This window comes from Xiphophorus couchianus, chromosome 2 (assembly GCF_001444195.1).
Source record: "Xiphophorus couchianus chromosome 2, X_couchianus-1.0, whole genome shotgun sequence".
NCBI lineage: Eukaryota > Metazoa > Chordata > Actinopteri > Cyprinodontiformes > Poeciliidae > Xiphophorus > Xiphophorus couchianus.
In genome coordinates, this window is record NC_040229.1 from 27876936 (window position 1) to 27898723 (window position 21788).

At 40.8% G+C, this 21788-nt stretch overlaps 1 protein-coding gene across 3 annotated transcripts in view; it reads left to right on the forward strand.

The window, feature by feature from the left end:
* The window catches only part of LOC114150585 (transcription factor SOX-6-like), a 145379-nt gene extending 125528 nt beyond the window's left edge, over window positions 1–19851 (forward strand). For 2 of the 3 annotated variants that reach the window (XM_028027109.1, XM_028027087.1), the window contains exons 13-16: window positions 9104–9212; window positions 9982–10152; window positions 12686–12899; window positions 16073–19851. In XM_028027109.1, the coding sequence (XP_027882910.1) occupies window positions 9104–9212; window positions 9982–10152; window positions 12686–12899; window positions 16073–16415 (837 nt within the window). In that variant the 3' untranslated portion in view covers window positions 16416–19851. The remainder of the gene's footprint in view (window positions 1–9103; window positions 9213–9981; window positions 10153–12685; window positions 12900–16072) is intronic. The other variant, XM_028027097.1, reaches the window with a different exon arrangement.
* Window positions 19852–21788: the final 1937 nt, after the last annotated feature.

Genomic DNA, 21788 nt, shown 5'->3' on the forward strand with positions numbered 1-21788 from the left:
ACGTAACTGGGATCCAGTCCTGGATATGACGTCCAGTTGTTAGCACATCTTAGACATATCTATGCTACAGCTATCTACTACTATCTATACTGTACCATCAAGTAATGAAGAAACCTGATGAACCCAGTCTTTTTAATCCAGCCCAAGGTAAAACACCAAACGTCTCTGGAACAGTCACCCAAAAATCAAGTTGCATGCGGCCTTTCTCAGCCCAAGCCAGTGTGCAGAGAGCCATATGTTACCAAGTGTTAGGAAGCATTTTTGGCCAGTTTAAAAGACATTACACATAATACTAATGTACCAGCTTCGACCTGCTGAAAGGATTCTCCATTTCTCCCCCTAAAGCATTGGTTTCTGTCTCTGTTGCCCCAAAATATACACTTTCTTAGAGAAACGGCGACACGCACCTCCGTGGTTCTGAAGCCGATTCATTCCTGTGGCGCATTTTTCTTTTGTATTACCTTGGCTGAGTGTGCGGGGTTTCTCCTCAGACAGTGCCTCGGTCTGAGGAATATTCATGGATGATATTTGGTGTCATTTGGCTCGGGCTGCTGCTGCTCTTAAGAACTTCTCTTTTTCTCCTCTCGTCTCTCCGGCCACCCAGAAGCCAAGAGCTTTGAAGCGAGAGCAGCTGGGCCAATGACAAGTGATGGTTTTGGCGTGTTAGTGTGTGTATATTTGTGAGCTTGCCCTGACTATGTGAGTGGGGCTTTTTTTTCCCCCTCGGTTTTTGATAGATCATGTTAACATTAGCCTGTGTTCATTTGTGTGTCTGTCTGTGGGTGTTCGGCCTGGTTGGGGCATTTTGGACCAACTACAGGGCGTGTTTCAGAGACAAATTCTCCTCCTCTAGAGATGTTCAAATCAGAATATTGTAGCAATATACCGATCTCCAGTTTTTACCAGCTAATAATGATTTTGGCCTCCCAGTTTTGAGTCAATTTAGGGTTTATCAACTGGCACAGAGGCACTCTCTGCGTTTCTGTTTCAAGTGTGAGCAAGTCGGTATCCTGCCAATGGTGAAAGAGAACAAGTTCGCAATTGCAGTGTTTCCATTGACTAAGAAATCTTGTGTTTTCATGCTTGTTCACGCATTAAGTCAGTAAAAATCATGGCAGTGACAGATGTAAACAGGTACATGAGATATATTCATATTTCAAAGTGTTGTTATTTGCAGGACCTGCTCATGCTTACGTATGATATGTTTGCTGATCAGGAAACATACAGTTGTTGAATTTCTCACAGGCCTGCAAATATTCAAGAGCAAAATTATACCAATCGTCCAGTTCGGTCACCAGAGACATTTCTCTTCCGTGTCTTCTGCTCATTTCTGTCCTTCGGGGTGACCAAGCTAGAGTCTTTGTACTGAGATCTCATATCCACAGGAGAAATTTACATTTACATTCCTGATCTTCAATCAGTCTGATCAGCCAATCATGGATTCTTAGGATCAGACATTCCAGGGGGGAAAAAAAACAAGGGGGGATAAGGCGATTACACTGACTCTCCTGTGCAATTGATCCCATGTTGCTCAAAACCAAGCAGATAAAAGGGGAGGAGAGGAAGTCATAAATATTTTAGGGGTGGAGACTTTGAACCCTCTTCAACCCCCAAGTAGGTCATGATTGGTGCGCTCTAAGGATGGGCTGTTTTTGAATCTTCATCTTTATGAAGAAAAACATCCGAAATCTGGTGAAGAAGAAGAGGAAAATCCAGCGCCATACACAACTTTTGCTCCCGAGTGGGTTTTTCTTTATGAGTCATTATACCAGTAAACACTGAAAAACTCATAAGTATAAATTATATAACAGCTGCAGATAAATTCCTTATAAAAGTTTAATGTGACTTGTCTGCTGCAGGTCCAGCAGAAAGTACCACGGAGATGAGTTTGTGCATCAAAGCGATTTCTTTTCTCTCTTTTTTCTTTTTTTTGCTTACAGTAAAAGTCAGAAACAGTCACACGTTAAGGTGGGCGAGGACCGCTGCAAGTCGTTGAAACTCGACATTTTCCAACTTTATAGGAAACAAAAACCAAAGCAATGCAGTTATTTAGTTTACAGCTGCCCGCCTACAAATAAAAAGCTCACTGGGAAAGTTTTAGTGATTGTTTCCGTCGGCGCTTGTTGTCATGTTGTTGTTCGGCACCTAACAACAGGCACTCGGGCCGTTTTTCTTCTCAAATGTAAATGCATCAACTCTTGACAAAAACAAAACAAAAAAAATTGGACAAACAATTCTGTTGGTGTCAATGTTTTTCTTCTTCTTCTCCTTTTTCCCCCAAACTCCCCAAAGACTTCGCTCTGTCTTAAACAATTCATGGATGGAACTTGCCGGAGAGACCCAAGAGTGTGACTCAACGCTTCCACCTTCGGGAGGCAAGAAGAGCGCCATTCTCTCTTTACCTTGGACCTCCCTTTGCTGTCTGTTCGCAGAATAAGTTTCCGACTCCCCTTGAATATTTTAAGGCTCGGTCCTTTTGTTTTATGAGGCCGCACTGACAGTGGATTTGGGTTTTATTGAGGAAAAGGGGCAGAAGCTGAAACCGATACCTTCGGCGTTGAGCGCTGAGCTATTCATTGCTCCAGCTGACTCGGCTCAAACCCGAGTCGCCGGACGGCGTTTGTGTTTGTTTTGTTGTGTGTGTATTTTAGTCCCATAGGCATTTCTCTGAGACGTAAAAAGTGATCCGAGCCCTCTATCTGTGTGTGTGTGTGCGTGTGTGTGTGTGTGTGTCCTGGCTCTGCGCTGGCCTTGGCCATGTTAATGTCATTATAGCTGGTGTGCAGACTACAGGCCCGGCCAGTTAGTGGCATTGTTGAGTATCACCTTACGCTTACGTTGCTTCCAGCTGGCCTGCGGCTGCCAGAGCTCACAGAAATAGTCGCTGTGCTTGACTGTGTGGGTGCACACACGTATATGCAAAAGAGAAAGAAAAAGAGCGTGCGTGCTCATTTTTATCTCAACAGTCACAAAGCACTCAATAAGCCCTGTTAAGCATCTGAAAGACTGAAGCGTTTAAACTGCTCGCTTGTTACGTGATGACAAACTGGACGCGGTCGTTTGTCACGTTACAACATAAGAACAAAGAGGCATGCGGGGGAATCAGTGCACAGTCGGTCCTGCGTAATGAATTGGTGTTCTTGGTATGATGTGTATCTGGCTGAACACCAGCAGACTGGATCCAAAAGCAAAAGTGGTTTAAATTTGTAAATCGGTTGAGAAAGGACATAAATGCATCTGTTTTCTCGCTCACAGCTCGACTGATAATCTCATAAATATGGTTCATTGGAATTTTGCTTCAATGCTTTTAGCAACAAGGCAGTTCAAAGTAAAAACATAATGCAGTAGCTAATTATGAGACAAGCGATAAACATTACATTCGATCAAACGCCATCACGAAAAGCCTTCAAATATACGTCAAATATTTTGATAAATGTTCCAGTTCTTATTACCAAAGGTGATTCTAAACAGGCGTCTTTTCATCCTCGATTTAAAGGAAATCGGTGTTTCGGCAGTTTTGCTGTTTTCTGGAAGTTTGTTCCAGATTAGTGGAGCATAGAAGCTGAATGCTGATACCCCATGTTTGGTTCTGGTTCTGGGGATGCAGAGTAAGCTAAAACCAGAAGACCTGAGTGGTGTGGAAGGTCGATACCATGGCAACAGGTCTCACCTGAATCAGTTACCAGGCCTCTGTAGGATTGATGAGAGGAGTTGGAGCAGAGACGTACAAACCTTGTAGGATGTTGACTCTTGAGGAGTGGAGCTGGACATCCTTGTTGAGGTACTTTGCTATGTAGAGCAGTTCATGGTTTAATTAATCAAAGTTAGGTGCACCTAAAAATTTTCTTTTTTTTCTCCTGGCAACTCTTTTTTTAACAAACCACACTTGTGAATGTACTGTACTTTGACGTTTACCATGCCTGAAGAGTCTAAGACTGATCTCTTAGGTAAATGTATTGTAGTAATAGCTTCAGGGAAGATTGACAATTGTCTCAAATATTTTCCTCCTGTGAGTGATCTTTTTCACGATTGAATTTTGGACTTTGAATTGTTTCTAAATGTCATTTTAACCCTTTCAGAATTTGGGCTGCAGATAATTGCTTCTATAAGAGTTTTGCTAATGCTACCACATTACTTAATGACCCAAATTAGGAAAAACTGCCAAAAGTCCTTCTTATTATGAATTAAATGAGTTCACTTGATCAGCAGTCGTTTAAATAATGTTCCTACATTTACTCCCACGTCTGCACTTCAGTGCATTGGGTGGATTTTTCCATTCAGGTTTGTTTTTTTAATTGAAATTTGATTTTATGACCTTGTAAAGACTAGGGGTGTCAAGATACATAAAAATCACACAGTTAACAGAGGGTGTTCTTTTTTTTTTTTACTATAACTGTTTGCCATATTAAGAGAAATTTCACTGCCAACAGAGCGTAGATGTTGTTCCACCTCCAGTGTTTCATTTACGGCCATTAAAGTTACTTTCAAATTCCCTTTACGTCGGCTTTTCAAGGACCGATCGCAATATATGTACAAATTTTGCAGTATACAGGAAGCATAAATTTTGGGCTCTTTAATTTAATATGGCCCATTCCACAGAAAGTCTTTTGTTTGTCCAATGTTAGCGTTGGTCAGTACACTCGCACTGTTGAGCAGGAAAGGTCTAGACCGAGGAGAACAAGAGACTTGGTTCTTCTTTTTTAGGAAGCATGCCCAATGAAACTAGGAGTCCTGATTAAAAAGGGTAACAACCATAATTTTTCTTCAAATGATGTCTGAATGATATATGCTGAAGCAATATATTTAAAAAAAATGAAAGTGGAACCTTCAAATAGCCTTTTGAGTGTTTTCTTATTAGGAAAATTGACCTCGAGGGGCGGGTAGGTGGGAACAAAGGGCCTTGAATTGGAGAAGTTGTGGGGAAAAAAGAGAGAATAAAGGGAGGTGAAAAAGACGGAGTAGGATTGACTGACAACTCTGTCAGCTGAAGAAAATCTGAAGAAGGAAAATGGAGAAAGAAAAGAAAGGGGGGGCCTTAGGAGGTTGCCAAAACTTGATTGGTCCTGGAGGAGACAGTAAACGGTTGTGGGTCAGCTGGAGGGAGGCTGTGCTGGCAGAAAGCAAGTTGTAACTGTGGTAATGAGCTCAATACAGTATGAATTAAAAGAAGAAGAAGGGGAAAAAAAACACTGCAAAGTTTGGAGCGTTGCCTTGGCAACGGTGGCGGGATGCAAAACGACAAAAAGAGAAGAAACCGAGCAGAACAAAAAGCGTCGAGCCACTCTTAAATTTAGAATTACACAGAGACTCAGTGAAGAGTTGAGACGGCCGCATCAGCTGCTGGTATTTGTCTTTTTTTTTTAACAGATTAACATTTTCAAAGCGAGTCTTGCACTTCTTCTCGACCACTTTCCTCTTTCGTTTCTGTGTATACACGTACTATAATGAGAGACATCTATTACCGTACTCCAAAAAAAGGGCAACAATCCAGTCAGAAACCAGCAAACGCGCCGGCCAAAACTATTTAAATCTCAGCTAAACAAAGGGAAGACAGATCCTTACTGCATTTGCCACAAAGGGACTTTAAAGAAGACCGAAAAAGGAGAGCGACCGCAAAGGGAATATCTAAAGAATCGTCGACCCGGGGGCCTGTCGTTAATCTATCCCGTTGAATCTTCCCAAACTCTGCTGATGATGTCTTGGTCCATTTAGCAAAACCCCAACTTCTTTTTTCTCTGACTTTTCCGTTGGTTTCCTCCTGTTTGCCGCAGAGTCATCTTTCCAAACTGTTTAACCTGTTTAAACATTGCGAACTATAGAACATTTGACATCCAGCCCTTACGGACGGATTGCCAAGATTTCTCTCGCCACATCTTCAGAAAGAGGCATCAGCCGATGCGGCCTTCCACAGGCCGTCCTTTGGCAAGGCATGAGCCTGAACGGGAGGTTCTCGGGAGGCACTCGGGACTTGAGTGGCTATTATTCTTCTTTAAGCTGGTTTTCCATTCCTTACTTTATCTCACTCCGTCGCTCCCTCCCTCTCTTTTTCTCTTTTCTTTAGTCCTTTGTTAGGAGGTTGCTTCCTGCGGTGAGCGTGGCACTGCCCAGGCACATGTTCTGTGGTAGGCCTGATTACAGCCCTGCTGTAGTGCTGACATTGGCCTGCACCAACTCCTCATCTATAAACACACACACACACACACACACACACACGCACACATTTGGTGGGCCCTAAGTTCCACCAACTCTGCCAGCAGCTACCGCGGCATGACTTCACCCGGCAACCATTCTTTGCGTCAAACAAAATGCCTCTGTCACCAGAAAAAGAACAGGAGCTAAGAGGGAGGGAGGAGAGAGGCAAGGGGAGAGAAGAAGAGAGAAGAAGAAAGGGAAAAGAAGGGAAGAGTGTAGGATGTGCGGTAGCTGTGTGAAGGGGTTTGATGTGTTCGGACGCACTTTGCGATAATTTTAGCCAAGAGGCAACCGAAGACGAGCCGCTCAGAGATTGCCTATAAAAGTGGAGTGGCAGGAAGATTTGCCAAATTAGAGCAAGCATGCGATAATGGGAAGATGAAGAACACAAAGGATTAGTCGGGCCTCAAGCTAATGCATCAACCAGACGATGATTTAGGCTGATGTTTGATGATTTTTGAATATCAGCTATTTAGTCTACAGCCAAGTAGGTGATTGGCTGTAGACAAGGTGCAGAGCTGGGAGGTGCTAACAAGATATTTTGCCACAAGATCTTCTGAACAATATTTTAAATATTTTCTAAACTGAACACAAAAGAAATTTGCTTTTGCTCAATGTTTTTCTTTTCCTATAACAATTCTCCTTGATAATATATCCTATGCTGTTGCTCAATTATTTTTCATAGACATATTTCAAAGTGATTTGGCCACAATATCACGACTAAGTATTTTTGATAGTTTGGTAGACTCTATTCAAATTGGGGACCAAAGTTGCAACATTAGTTACATTTTCAGCTGGTGAAGTTCACTGACACACTGCACTCTGTCAAATGGACTAAACATTTAGAAAAACTTGTTGAGCCCCTGTGGTGGCGCTGTAGCATGAGCAGCTGAACAAAACAACCCAAAAACCTTTGAAAGAGACACTTAACGCAACTTCCTTATTAACAGAATGTGAACAAAAGTGGAGTGGCATCAGATTTTAGCCTTTGCAGGATTTGTCTTTTGTCTTTGGCAAAAGATCACAAGCCATTTCTCCCTCTAGTTCTAGTCTTACACGTTTGTTTAGGTTGTATTGAATGCCCTGCGCTTTAGTCCGCTTGCTGCTTTTGGAGCGGTCTCTGGTCCGCCAAGCGTTTACATATACATTCGAACCGCACCAGAGTTCACTTCAACCGAACGGAGACGCAAGTCTGTAGGCAGGCCAGGGTTCGCTTTTGCAGTCTGCATCGGAGCTTGACTGCGCATTCACACATCCCCAAACTAAAAGGACTAAACATGACGGGTCTGGATGCAACCAAAGGCGTGATAAAGGCTAGTCAAAGGATGTGATGCCATCTCACAGCAGTGTGTGACCAAGCAGGTCGACTTGGTAATTCGACTTGATAAGTTTTCATGGGTACAACCTTTATATACTCTGCTGCTCCACCCACAAATGCATTTTCTATATAAACGGCTCCCTACAAAGGAAAAATATATGATATATTAACCTTTCTGAAATACAAAATACATTTTGTAAGCATTGTGAGGATACTGCAACTGGCTAACCGTTAGCTTTGAACTGGATAGTTGGGATTTACTTCTGAGCTATTGGGGCAAACCTAATGTGCTATTTTATTCCACTTTTCAATAACCTTGACTGCATTTGATCGTATTTTCTTCAAATTCTGCGTTTTCACAAAATGTTAGTTTTAAAAAATATATATTTCCCCCCAAGCCCCACGCACCAATTGTTTGGCATCATCTGGACGTATCATCACATCTTTAAATTCTACAAATAAACCCTAGAAGAAAGTTCAGTCAACTGCAGCTTAGTAAGCAATGCAGCTGCACGCGCTGTGAGAGCAGGTGGCTCCTCTGTCGTCATCTGTGCTGGGGGTTCTCTCTCCTCTGCAGGGTGTGTGTGAAGCTAAGCAGATCTGTACATATATGCATGGGTATCAGATGAACCGTGTCCACCACCAGATACTTAAGAGACTCGAGTACATACAGAAAAAAGCTATCTCTTAATCCATCTCGTCTCAAAATATACATTGATTTTTCACACACAGATTCCTGGGGGAAAGAGATATGAGCCATATAGATCAAAATGATTTGAATGGAATGTTAACGAAATGAAACCTGGAGATTTAGGTGTTATTAATTTAGTGCAGTGCAGGGAAATCATTGGTGAACAATTCAAAACCACTGCTATTCTTTTTTTCTCACTACGCTACACACAAACCGATTGCCATGGAAACTGACTGACAACAGCCACACTAATTTGTCAGGATTTAGCACCAAAACCTATCAAACATTTCCCTCACAAAGAACGGAACATTTAGTCCGTTGCAGTGTTATGTCTTCAGGCTGGATGTCTACTTTGCGATTGTTAGCAAGTGATAGTCTGAACACAGAGGTGGTTGATTAACTAATTCAACCACCTGCTCTACTGATGATCTGTTAGAGTTGATGTGTGGGTCACCGTTTTTTTACTGAACTGAAACACACTGAATTCTGCAGCAAATCTACAAGTAAAGGTTGTCAAAGTCAAGCAAGCATAACTAACCTACTTTCCTCTCCCTCTCTATTTTTATTCAATAATTTTTTTTATGACCTGTGAAATGTGGTACTCTTGAACCTTGTTATCTAGCTGTCATAGTGTTGACAATTAGTTGACACGTAATTGCAAAGCACAGCGTTCCTTAAGCTGAAACCAATGATAGTCATCGTCTATGAGCAGCTTTTTACCTTCCAACAGAACGCTGGAGGTCGGAATCTTGCGCATGTGACGTCACGTTATAAAAAACCCTATTTAAAATAAACAAACAAGGCTTAACCTGGTGGGGTGGCAAATAAAGCCTGGCAGCCCGCCAGGCTCATAATACATTGGGGGAAGCCCTGAAGTTTATACAGGTTTTCCTTTGTTGCAGGAGCGGCTTCACTACGAGACTCTCAGCCAGCATCTGGGGAAGCTTGGGGAGGACACAGGGAAGATGGTCCATCGAGTCATCGACCTGACAAGACCAGAGGATCTGGATGGTGGGTGCCTCAGTTGGACCTCCACTCCACTTTTGAACCAAACTTTTCCTTTCTTTGCTGCATGTTATCTGTTTTTTTTCTCTCTTTTTTCTGATGAGATTTGTAATAATCCAGGCAACTCAAAATCATTGACAGATGTTTCAAACGTAGATCAACAAGTGTTGGTACAGATATAGGTAACCTACTCCAGTTTAGTTGGCTCCAGGACCTCAGTGAAGTACGCCGGTGTCTGGTGTCTTTGAAACATTTAGATGATATTAGCTGTTAAAGTGTGCTATTTGTCTTCAGTGTGCAAAACCAAAGCCGGACGGAGCTTAAGGCAGTCCGGCCTTAATGATGCCTAGAAATGATGAGAAATGACATCTGAGTACCTAATGTTCCAAGCATTCCACGCAGCATAAAATATTCTCCTTGGATATTGCCTTGGATCACTCTGACCTCAACCCACCTGTTTCTCATAAAGCACCAGTGTTTACACAAGATGAGAAGCTGAGGAGTACTCATCATGATTTAGTTTAGAGGCAGAGGATAAACACAGGAGCCTGGGGACTGAGATAGTATCAGTCAGGAGCAAACCGACTACAGCGTGCAGCGTTCATGTCAAGAAGTGCAGGGCATCCCAGAAACACCTCACTAGACTTTTGTTGTACTCCTCAACCCAACAAGCACAGGGTTAAGTTCTTTGTCAGACTTTGTTTTTTTCTGATGGAAAGTTGGGAAATGAATCTTAACAAGTATAAAGCAAATGTCTTTGTTTGTCATCTCTTAGGGAATAATATCACAGAGGCACGAGTGTTCAGAGAGGCACGAGGCAGGAACAGCAGCGAGCCCCACATCAAGAGGCCCATGAACGCCTTCATGGTTTGGGCTAAAGACGAAAGGAGGAAGATCCTGCAGACTTTCCCCGACATGCACAACTCCAACATTAGCAAGATCCTGGGTGAGAATCTTGACTTCTCCACTTTGGACAAAGAATGTTTATTACACTCAAGTTTGCTGGCGAACTAAAGTATGAACTCCTCCACAGCAACAGCTAAAACCAGTGTCAAAGTTTCAAACGCGTTTCCTTAAACAAACGGTTAAGGAATGCATCAAGGAAGGCGGCACAGTGTCAAGCAATGCCCAATTCCAGATTGGAAAAGGCAACGGTCTACCAATGAGACCTTAACGTCAAACAAAATAAAAATGGTTTATTAGTTCAGTAGTTATTTCCTGCCCTAAACAGATGCATCGCTGTCATTGTCTGTGTATTTACTCAATTTGATCATTTTGAAAATAAATGTATTTAATGGGAACACGTCAATTTCGGTTTGTCCTGTCTGTCTCTGTGTTGCCCTGCGACAGACTGGTGACCTGTCCAAGGTGACCCCCGCTTCTCGCCCGAAACGTTCGCTGGATATAAGCACCAGCAGCTCCCGACCCCACTAGGGACAAGGGTGTTAGAAAATGGATGGATGGACGTCAATTTCGACAGACACTATTGTTTGTTGATAAGTTTTGGCACTAGGACGAGGAAGAATAAGACGACGGGAAGTTGTGGCTCGCCTTGTTCTTTAATGACTTGTTGCGTGAACAAACTAATTGAATTGTGCTATTAATTGTTTCTTATTTGACGGAAACACCGTAATTGCGACATTGTATTTTTTCAACTTTAATGGAATACTGACAAAGATTTGCGCACATCTGTAATGGAAACGCAGCTACATAAGCGACAGATGACATAATTGTCGGTGTTCTACTCGGCTGACGCACATTATCAGTATACATTGTCTGGGCGTTGTTCCAAACAATAAGCACTATTTTTGTAACGCTAGCTGTTTATGCTAATTATGCTAATTACTAACGTAGAATGCTAAATACATGTGAGATCGGCCATTGTTTTGTTTGCTTTAAAGACTGTCTAAAGATGCTTCATTCTAGCAGGTCATAGCTTTGCAAAACGGAATAAAATAAAATAAAAACAACAACACAGGTTTAATTCCTAGGAACAACTTTTCTGCTAACTCAACCCAAGATATCCTCCCTCCCATCCCAAGATAAAGTAACTTGTCTCCTTTTTTTCCCCGCCGCTCTCATTAACTTACCCTCCCTCTGTATTTCACAGTTCACAGGGTTCCTTACCAACAAGCTGCAGATTATGAGAGGCACTAATGTGTTTTTCAGGCCAGGAACGCGGCACACACAGAGCTCCACTGTGCCACCTTGACTCGTGTGATGGATGCATTCAGTTGAAATCCTTGTGGATTCTGACCTCCTCCACACAGATATCCATTCACGCCGCGCTGAGCGTAACGGCTGTTCCTCGAAGCATTCCTAAGACCGCCGATGACCAACGCAGGGTCGGGAGCCAGCAGAACGTAAATGCTGCTCCTGAGTGAACGGACCGCTTTTTTTTCCTCCAGAGGTTCTGCGGTGTTGACTTGGTTTTGATTAACAGGCGTCATTATTTCAGTGAAGAAAACTGGGAATAAGTCCTGTCGGCCGTTATTATGCTTGTGTAACAAGACTCCGAGAGAGAGAGAAAAAAAAGGAAATTGTGTACGTGTATACGACCGTACGTATACAGAGCATGTCCTTCCAACACAAAAACACAGCTGGGCTTTTTGGGGAGAAGGTGGGTGGCAGGCTCGAGACAAACTCCCCTGTGTTTCCTGTGTCACAAAAGTACAAGGAAAGTTTGTGATGAAACTCGATAAACAGACAAGCGAGGCTGAGTGTGTATAAGCAAAGTGCTTCACAGATGTGCTGCCTTCTCGCCGTAATGGCCTCGTCCACTTGTTCGGAAGGTCCTCTTTACCAGGAAACAGTAGAAGTACACAATGTATCATTCTTCCTGGGCGAAGAGGGAGCAGACAGGAATCCACTCCAGGTATTAAACAGCCTCTAATACCTGATGGTGGTTGTCAGGTTAATATGACGAAGTATTAGGACTATTCTAGGTAGAAAACAAGGAAGAGTACATTTCTGCCAAAAAACTAAGACATTTTGAGGCATAATTTTTTTTTAGAAAAACAAGGAAATGTATGAGCTTCAAAAGTGGAAAACTTGCAAGAAAAAAACTCAGAAATTTTGAAGTTTTTTTCTAGACAATTTCTGAGATCAATCGCAAAACTTCTACGTTTTTTCTCGCATGTTTTCCTCTTCAAACTCAGAAATTTCCACGTTTCATTTTTTTCTAAAAATTTCAAACATTAATCTCAAAATTTCTATGCTTCTTTCTAACAAATGTTCGACTAGTAGAAAAATTTGTGGAAATGTTTAAGTTTCAAAAGTCCAAAATGTTCAAGATTTGTTTTGTTCTTATATAAAAAAAAAAAAAAACAACAGGAAAGCCGAAGTATAGATTACAAATATACATGTTTTTAAATGTGTTATTCTTTCACTCTCTTATATGGTTGATTTCTACATAAATTGCATGTTTCAAGTTGTCGTTGCAAGAAAGAAAAGACCAAAATTCCAACGCTCTGTTTCAGGTTCTCGCTGGAAAGCCATGACCAATCAGGAGAAGCAGCCGTACTATGAGGAGCAGGCCCGCCTCAGCAAGATCCACCTGGAGAAATATCCCAACTACAAGTACAAGCCGCGGCCCAAGAGGACCTGCATCATCGACGGCAAGAAGCTGCGCATCGGGGAGTACAAGCAGCTGATGCGCTCGCGGCGTCAGGAGATGAGGCAGTTCTTTGTGGGGTGAGTGTGGCTGTGGTTTCACTCTGGGCTTTCTGAGCCCGTTTCTCCACTGCGGTCGACACGTCATTCCTCTCTTGTGCTCGTAATCGCAAAAATGACGAGAAAATCCCATTTCAGGGATCTATTCGATCAATCAGTTTTATTTATAAAGCACTCGCCATACTAAAAGTAGCTCAAAACGCTGGTCTGTTAAGATCTTAGAGTAACAAAATGCTGCACATATTTACTGTAAATAAAAAGTGTGGTCTGAGATTGTCAGTGCAACAACCTTAGCTAAAATTACAAATGTTGTAACATAATTTCATTTGACTGAAATTTATTCGTACTGCTTCTAAAATTATTATTATTATTGAATAATCGTAATATTTTAAATGTCATCAAATGTTTTTAACTTTTTAAGTGATAGTTTGGAGACTTTGGAGAGAGAGTTTCTTTTAGAAATTCTAACTCTCGTGTAGCCTTCGTTTAGTAGCGCAGGCTAATTGTCCAGTCCAGGAAGCTGAAGCTAAAGGCTAGCCGGAGAGCGGCAGACTTTTAACTTCCAAAGAGAGATTAGAAGCATTTCAATTCCAATGTGACATTATTAATAGCATTTACAAAACCTACGACATTTTTGATTAGAATTATTTTAAGATGGCAGAAGTGTCGTTTGATCTTGGCTCTTTTTCAGGCTAGCCTCTAGCTTCAGCCTGTGGACCAACTGATCTGTGTTTTATATTAAATGAAGGCATAAAGAGTCTATTGCAGGGCAGATATAAACTATTTACTATGTTTCAACTGAAATTTACTTTCAAAATGCTTAAGTTTTTGTTTTTGTTTGTCATGCTGCCTGCTTTCTGCTCCTTTACATTAAACGTCGTTGCTAGCATGCTAACTACTGTTACCGTTCTAATGAGCGATGTGTGATTTTCCATTAGTTTTCGCATCGTTACATTTTTCCCCTGACAGACAATTTTGTCTCTGATGACGGGAAAGTGAAAAATCAGGAGTGTGCAGAAACAAGCAGGGGAGGGGCAGCATCATGTTCCTCTATACTCCATGCAGCCTGTGAAGACTTAAATCCAGATTTTTTTATTTTAAAAAAGAAGGATTTAATTTTTTAAAACATTAGTATTCTAACCCTAAACTTTGAGTATTTATTTTAGGCAAAATACTTTATGTTATGCACTTTGGTTATTTTTGTATGTTATTGTTTTGATTATGTTTTTTATGTGCAAAATGTTGCCATCTCAAGGTGTTTAATTTTATTTTTGTTATTGTAATACAAGAAGGCAAAAATGAATGATCAACAAATAGAATATTTTCTCTTTCCTCAGATCAGTTTTTGTGCTATTCCACAAAATGTGTCGATGACAACTGATTACTTTATTTGAGGCTTTATTCTCTCATGTGTGCTGCACTTGGAGCCCTGATGGAAGGTCTGGAGCCCACTGTGGCTCCATCTGCGAAATAATTCAGGCATTTGCTTAAGAACATTATATTTTTAAGAGAATAGTCAGACCAGAAAGGTAGGGGGGTAGGAGGGGGAACAGTGGCATTGTCTTTAATGGGAACCAGTCGCGGACGTGTTTAAAGCCATCTGAGTGGTCTGAGCTTGAGATGGATCTACCAGAGGCCGCGGCTTTAATCGGGAGCGATTTTTAATAGCTTGTCATTTATTAAATCAGGACAATGGCGGGTGCTTGCGGGCAGCGAAACCAGAGACAGACAGACAGAGTGGAATATGAAATGTAAGCAGATGTTTGAGAGGGGAAAGAGAGCGGGGCAGACGTCACAGGCTGAGTGCCACATTTTCTGTGTGTGTGGTCAAGTAATGTATATGAAAAAACGCTCAGGCTCCACCGAGGCCTGGACTTTCAGTTAGAGCCGCGCCGCTAACTCATGGCACAGTCCACACAGCTAAACCAGCGGCGTCTTAATGTGGCAACGAGGGCGGGCAAAGGCATGTTGGGTGAGAAACGACTTTCCCGCTTCATGTGGTGCGTTTGGGGGCCTGTTTAAACAATGTTTACCCTCATCCCACTTGTATGCCTGCAGGCTAACTAGCTCATCCTTCCACTTACAGCTAGCGCTCCGTGCTAGCGGCACACTGGTCCAGAAGACAAGCTTCACACTCAAGTGTGTTTTTCTTTTCTTTTAATCCCAACAGCAGGTTCACATTCAAGAATTTTTAGAAAAACATCCCAATTTCCTCTAAAACTACCATTAACTTCTTCATGTTAAAGTTTTATATCCATCTGGGTTTTGAATTACTCTTTCTAAAGAACAGTAAACTCACCTTCTCCTGTCATAATTGACTGTGATTTGCATTCAGTTTACGAGAATACATGTACCCCAGAGAGGTTAGCAAGAGCCCTGCCAAAATGTTAGGAAATGTTAGAGCAGCAACTACTGTATGTTCTGTTTGGCTAGCCTGTTAGCATGCTGGTTTCAGCTTTTATGTACCAACACATGGAACAAAAGATACAAATAAATAAAATAACTCTAGTCATTCAGTTCTTCAGTGCAGACAAATTACATTTTCTCTTTGTTATAACTCCCCAAATGTATATTGTTCCAGTCCATTTTTAGCTGATGTAGCCAAAATCTGTGAGTGACCAGATTACTGCGCTTACAGTTACAGCAAAACAAGCACAAAAAAAACTAAACAAATGAAAGCAAAACACATGTTCTCTTTCACTTTTAGGGTGTAATTTTAACATTCGAAAACAATTTATGTCTCAAATGGTGACTTACGTTGATAAAGGCTGACGAGTTGTACTGTAGGAAGGGCTGTTTGTTAGCAAAAAGTTAAGTAGGAAAGACAGCTGGCCCTAGAGGAGTAAATGTCTCTGTCTGTGAAAGGTTGCTATGGCAATTATAAACAAGTTTAGTTCATTAGTTTACAGTGGGGAACCTCCAGAAGTGAACTTCGTGAAGCCATTGAGTGAATCTCATTCTGTTTAATAGAAATGATTCAAGAACTCTGTAAAGATGCTAGTTTTGAACTGAAATAGGATGTATGTGTTTTTGACCTGGATACATACAGATTTTTATTGTAGTCTTGATTTAAATCTCACGTAGAATCCACAATGGGGAGATACTGTATGTGCTTGAAGTTGTGCGTTGTAGTTCGCCAGAATTTAACATGGGTCGTCTTTCTCTCCCTTTATTTTCATTTTTTCAAACCTCAGGCCTCAACCCCAGATTTCTCTGGGCAACAGCTCAGGAGGCGTTGGAGTTTACCCTGGCGCTATCACCATGGCGACAACGGCGACGCCCTCCCCGCACCTGACCTCGGACTGCTCGAGCACGTCAGCCAGCCCCGAGCCCAACATCCCCGTCATCCAGAGCACGTACGGGGTGAAGTCCGAGCCCGGCGGCGGCAGCAACGGTACGGGCGTCGGCGCCATGGATCTCCCCGGTGACCCCGCAAACGGAGACGACGACATGGACATGTACGAGGACTTTGAGGACGAGCCCAAATCGGACTATAGCAGCGAACACGAGACGCGGGAAGTGGTCAGCGCCAACTGACCACGATCTGGGGGCGGGGTGACGAGTAAAACAAAAACGTGACAAAAAACAACGACTCCCTTTACGTCCAGAGAGACGAACTCTGGGAACAAAGTTCATGGCGGAGGTCATCCGGGAAGACTTTTCACCGAGCATGCCCAGGCAAGAGCTGGAAGACTTGTAGAACAGTGTCTTGACAGGCGCCCCGTTGAAGAGAAACGGGCCGAGGAGGGAGAAGGTGTCCCACGAACACGACCTCAACAATCATTCAGACTTTGAGCTGACATGGAGCTGCAGTTTCCTACACTCCGACAATCGTTAAAGGAGCAAGAGGAGAGAGAGCGAGAGAGCGAGCGAGACAATGAACAGATGAGCAGCAAACGCATCACAACGCGGTGTGGTTTGTAGAGAGCATGCATGTTTTTGTTTTTTTTTTCACGCATCACAAAATGCTCTTTGACAGCTATTTGGTCTTAAATGTGTAAAAGAGTGTGTTAGTTTGACTATTATGACGTATTTGACTTTTCGTGACCCCGTTTGGTTTTCTGTTCCATCGATCTCTGACAGGCCTCACTGCCTGGACAAACTCTGGACTGTCGGAACTTGAAATTTCGAAAGTTTTTCATATAAATTCTGATTTGTGTTACCTTCTTAGTCTTACCTTACTTTCAACATAGTGCTAAGCCTTTCCCCCGCCCCCTTACAAACTGCTTATATTGCATTACTGTTAGTTTTTTTTTTTTTTTTAAGAAATATCCCAGCTCAGGTATGATGTGCCAGCTTGTGAATGTCGTTTTTTTTTTCTTTGTTTCCATAAAAGTAGGACTTTAATCTGTTCCATAGATAGGATTTTTCAGACTGTCATTGAAATATAGGGAGTTAAATCCCTTATTATTATTATTATTATTATTATTATTATTATTATTATTATTATTAAGGAAGGAAAAACCCATACATTGTACAGTTTTCTTCAGATGTGCCAAACATTCACATTGTCCCTGGATGTTGTAGTCTTAATTTCCAATGCTGCAAAAAAAACGAAGAAAAAAAAAGTCTTATACAATCACGTTTTTTCTATCTGGTGTGATACATTGTTCTTTTTTCTTTTGTTTGTTTGTTATTAAGTAAAATGCTGGTTCCCCTCCTGATCCAGTCGCAGTCAGAGCTCAGGGAGGACACGTCTTCGTCACGCTTTCCCCCCCCTGAGTCACACGAACGCATCGCATCGTGTCGAAGCCGCTTCACTTCCAGACACATCGTAGCAGAGTAGCTCATTTTATTTCCAGCTGCACTGGTGCTTTCATGAACCACGTTGCTCTTAGTTCCTTCACGCCAAAGCAGTTCGCTCGAAGCTTAGCGTAGTGCTGCATCAGCACTTATGACCGGCCCTTTAAATCAGGCTAACGACAGAGGTACTTTTTAGCTTTGTTTTTAAAAATGTATTTATTTTTTACACCTTAAATTAATCATTTCTGAAGTGATGTTTTGGTAAATCCTTGGAAACACTTGACATTTTACCTGAATTACGTGACTCTTATTTACTGTAAATCCAGATTAGTTGGAGTTTGAGGCAGAACGTTCCAGCTTGTCCGAGAGCCGAACATAAAACGGACTCTTATGGTTTTAAGTCAGGTCTCAAAACGTCTTACAATGTAGCCAAATGTTATTTTACAAACTATTGCTCTATAAATTCATCCATAAGGATTTTAGTAGCTGATTTACAATTATCTTGAGACTATACATTACAATATTATCTAATTTTTAAAAAATCAAATTATACATCTGAACGTTTATAAATAATAAAAAAAAGAAAATCTGCATCAAGGTGCATCTCTATCATAAACTGCACTGTTTCGTTTTTTTTAAGAAAGTAGATGACGGATGTTTAAATGGGGGAAAAAAAGAGGTCGGAGGTCGTGCGCTACTGATTATGTTCCTGTGTGAAACATATAGAAAGAGTGGAACATGTGAAACGGTCCTGCTCAAAGTCGCTGTCTGATGTGATATTCATACTCCGAAAAATTAAAGGTGTTTTAGCAGTTTGAGTGAGAGCTATTTTACCAAAATATTAACATTAAATATAGTTTGCAATGAGTTAGTTTCTGTGACACACGCGTGCGTTATACGTTTCTCTTAGGAAACGAATATTGTTCTTCCCTCCGCCTCCGAGCTTCAAGTAATCACTGTAAATATGCATCCAGTGGAAACGTAATTACAGTTTAGTTTATCTGTAAATTGACATGAACTGTTTTTAAGATTGTTTTTGTTTTAAGACAGTAAAAGTTCATATTTTTCAGTCTCCTCTCGGACTAGACTTTAGGTTCAACTTTCTGGTTCAACTAATCTGGATTTATCCAAAACATTTTTGGGTCGCCTTTCAACAGAACCTCACTTCAAAAATCATGACCTGCCCCTTTAAGAATTGCTGAGTCCTGGAAGGACGTCTGAAGCTCTTCTTACTCAGATTCAGACGAAAGGTGGGAGAGCCGCTTCAGAGATGTGATTATTGTGGGTTTTGTGTTTTCAATTTGTCCTAAAATGCCTCCTAGCTTGTTTACTATAATCTTCCTCTTAGAATAATGTGAAAATTATCTGAAAACTCGCACATTTAAAGGCAAAACTAAACAGGTCGGTTGTTTTAAAAAGATGACCTGTTGTATTTTCGCATAGTTGAAAATTAGAGCTTCACCATTTGATGCATAATGATGCTGAGGGGAAAAAACATTTGTGCTCACTCATATGTCAAATCTTTTTTTTTATTTAAAAAATCTGGTACCCTGGGTGCTTTTTAAACATTTTTTTAATTTTCTGCTTCATGACAAAATTTCTCCTTGCAACTATTTCCATCTGTATTTATTAGGACTGAACATTGTCTTTAGCTCCTGTTACATTTCTGTTAGCATCATACACATATTAAGCACTGGATATTAATTCTGATGTACTTTTCCTGTTTTTTTATTTTTTATTGACTAATGTGAAGTTATTGTTTGATTTAAAACATTACAAATTAGTCAAATAAAATCAGTTTTTTTTTGAGGGGGGCCTCGGTGTTGCCAGGCTCCATTAAAATTGCCATTTCTTTCAATGCATTTTTAAAAGTGATTATTATTGTTTCATTTATTTAAGCGAACTTTGTTTCTCGCAGCTCTGAACGGGCCACGCCGCCTCCGGTCTCTTTTGAAAAACAAGAAAGAAAAAAAAGTAACCTCATGCTCTTGTTAGTCGTGACCTGCGGAGGCAGAGCACGCGTTTTCACGGTCACACACATTTTTATTTTTGTTTTTTTCTTCTTTTTTTTTTTTGTGATGAGTATTGTATTTGAAATTTCAATTGTGCGTTTTAACATTTCATTGTATTTATTAGCCTGCTTTGGCTCTAAAAAGTGTCAGTACAACTTGGTGAGAGAGACAATCTGAAAACAAAAATATATATGAATAAAAAAAGAAAAGACTTCAGATTAACGTTGAAGTGTTATTTGCTGTGTGTGTGTGTGTGTGTGGGTGTGTGTGTGAAAGCAGTGGGACAGGTAGTTCTTTACAAATGTCTATTTCCATTGCGCTAAATGGAGCTCGCTTTTTTTTTTTCTTCTTCCAAGGATCTAATAATTTCCAACACAAGGCTTTCTGTTCCCAAAGCCTGACTGTTCCCCTCAGCCTTTATATTTTTGGTGGCCCATTACAGTAAATGTGGCCTATTGTTCTGCTGTGTGTGCGCGAGTGAGGTAACGCTACACACTCTGACTGAGCTGCGGTGTAAACGCCACGGCGCCGGCGCTCGCTGCAGCCAATCCAGCGACACAAACGGAGAACTCAGCCACATGCGACCACATAATAAATCTAATTGTAATTCCCAAATCAACTGCAGCGTCACCCTTCGAGGGGCGCCGACAAGTTTGTTGCACTCCTTTGTATAAGGTTGGGTGTGTGTGTGTGTGTGTGTGCCATAACTGAGTTGGGAGGAGTGTTTGAAATCATTCTTGTACCGTTGCCATGTTCATCTCATTAACAAAGTCATCATAATTTACATTTCCTTTTCATTTTCTTAAACTTTTTGCAAGTTGACAGATTGTGTGTGTGTGTGTGTGTGTTGATGGAAAGGTTTAAACACTTCAATACTTGACAATGTAGTTTGTAACATGATAAACTTTGGTATGCAGCAAAGGCATCGTCACGGAAACCTACGCCTGCTCTTGTTCCAACTTTCTTAACTTTATGGGGAAAAAAACTTTTTTATTTAACTTAAAAGAAAGTCACTTTAAATCAACCGAGTTATTAAAAGTCCTGGTGAGAAACAAAACGAATGCGTAGTTTTATTGTCTTTGCATCGTCGAATCAGATAAACAGAAAAAAAACTATGAAATGTTTTCAAAATAAAGTGAAAAAAGTTGGAAAAACTAAGTAATTTCCCATTTAAAAAAAAGCCATAAGGTCAATAGTATAAAAAACACAAACATTTTTAAATGCTTAACAATGTCAAGCTGTGTCTAATTTTTGTTTCATCTCCATGCTCCTTTTCTTTGTTTTATGGCAAAGTTAAAATAATAAAAGTTGCCATAGCGCTGAAAACCACAGAACTGTTTACTGTTCACAGCAATAAGTTAGAAAAATAAAGATCTTGTGAGAAATGGTTGACTCTTCAGTGACAAGTTCCCAGCTTTTACAACAAAAAAATAAAATAACGGGTTATGTATTTTTCTTTTTTTACCTAAACTGAAGGTACCTGTTTCTTAAAAAAAAAAGAAAAAAAAACACAGACATGCACAATTGTTCATATTTTGTCTGATGTTGCCACATGCAGGATTTTCTGTGGCTGATATTTAAAATTCATGGCAGGAGTTGCTGATATTTTAGGTTGATATATTTTATTTTGCTTTTTTGTTTGTTGACCAGAGATCAGAAATTTTCCATTTTCTTCCACGTGGAACATTCGCAGTAATAATTATTGATAGTTTATGATCTTATTGATGGAGCATTTTAAATAAACCCAAATAAATTCTCTTTTTAAAGTATTTTTACATATAATTTTGCCATTTTCAACACTTTTTCTGAACAATTTATAGCAAACATGTCTTGCCATAATTGAAAGAACATTTTTGTTTTTAAAGCTGGGATAACTTGTTTTGTGAATTAGTGCTAAATAAAACTAGCAGGGAAATCTTTTATTTTGAAACAGGAAATTAAACCATGAAGTGTTTTGAGCAAGTTTTTCCCTTTATTGTTCCTCTAATTGGTTATTTGCAGCATCCGGTTTAAATGAAAACCTTTTGTTTCATTTATCAAACGGTCACCGTGGTGATCAGTCTGAAGCTCCCGGCTCCACTCTGCCAGCAGTGAGTCGGACCCGGTTCTGCTGAGAGTTGGACTCTGCCAAAGGTCGTCCCTTTGTCGCCGATTC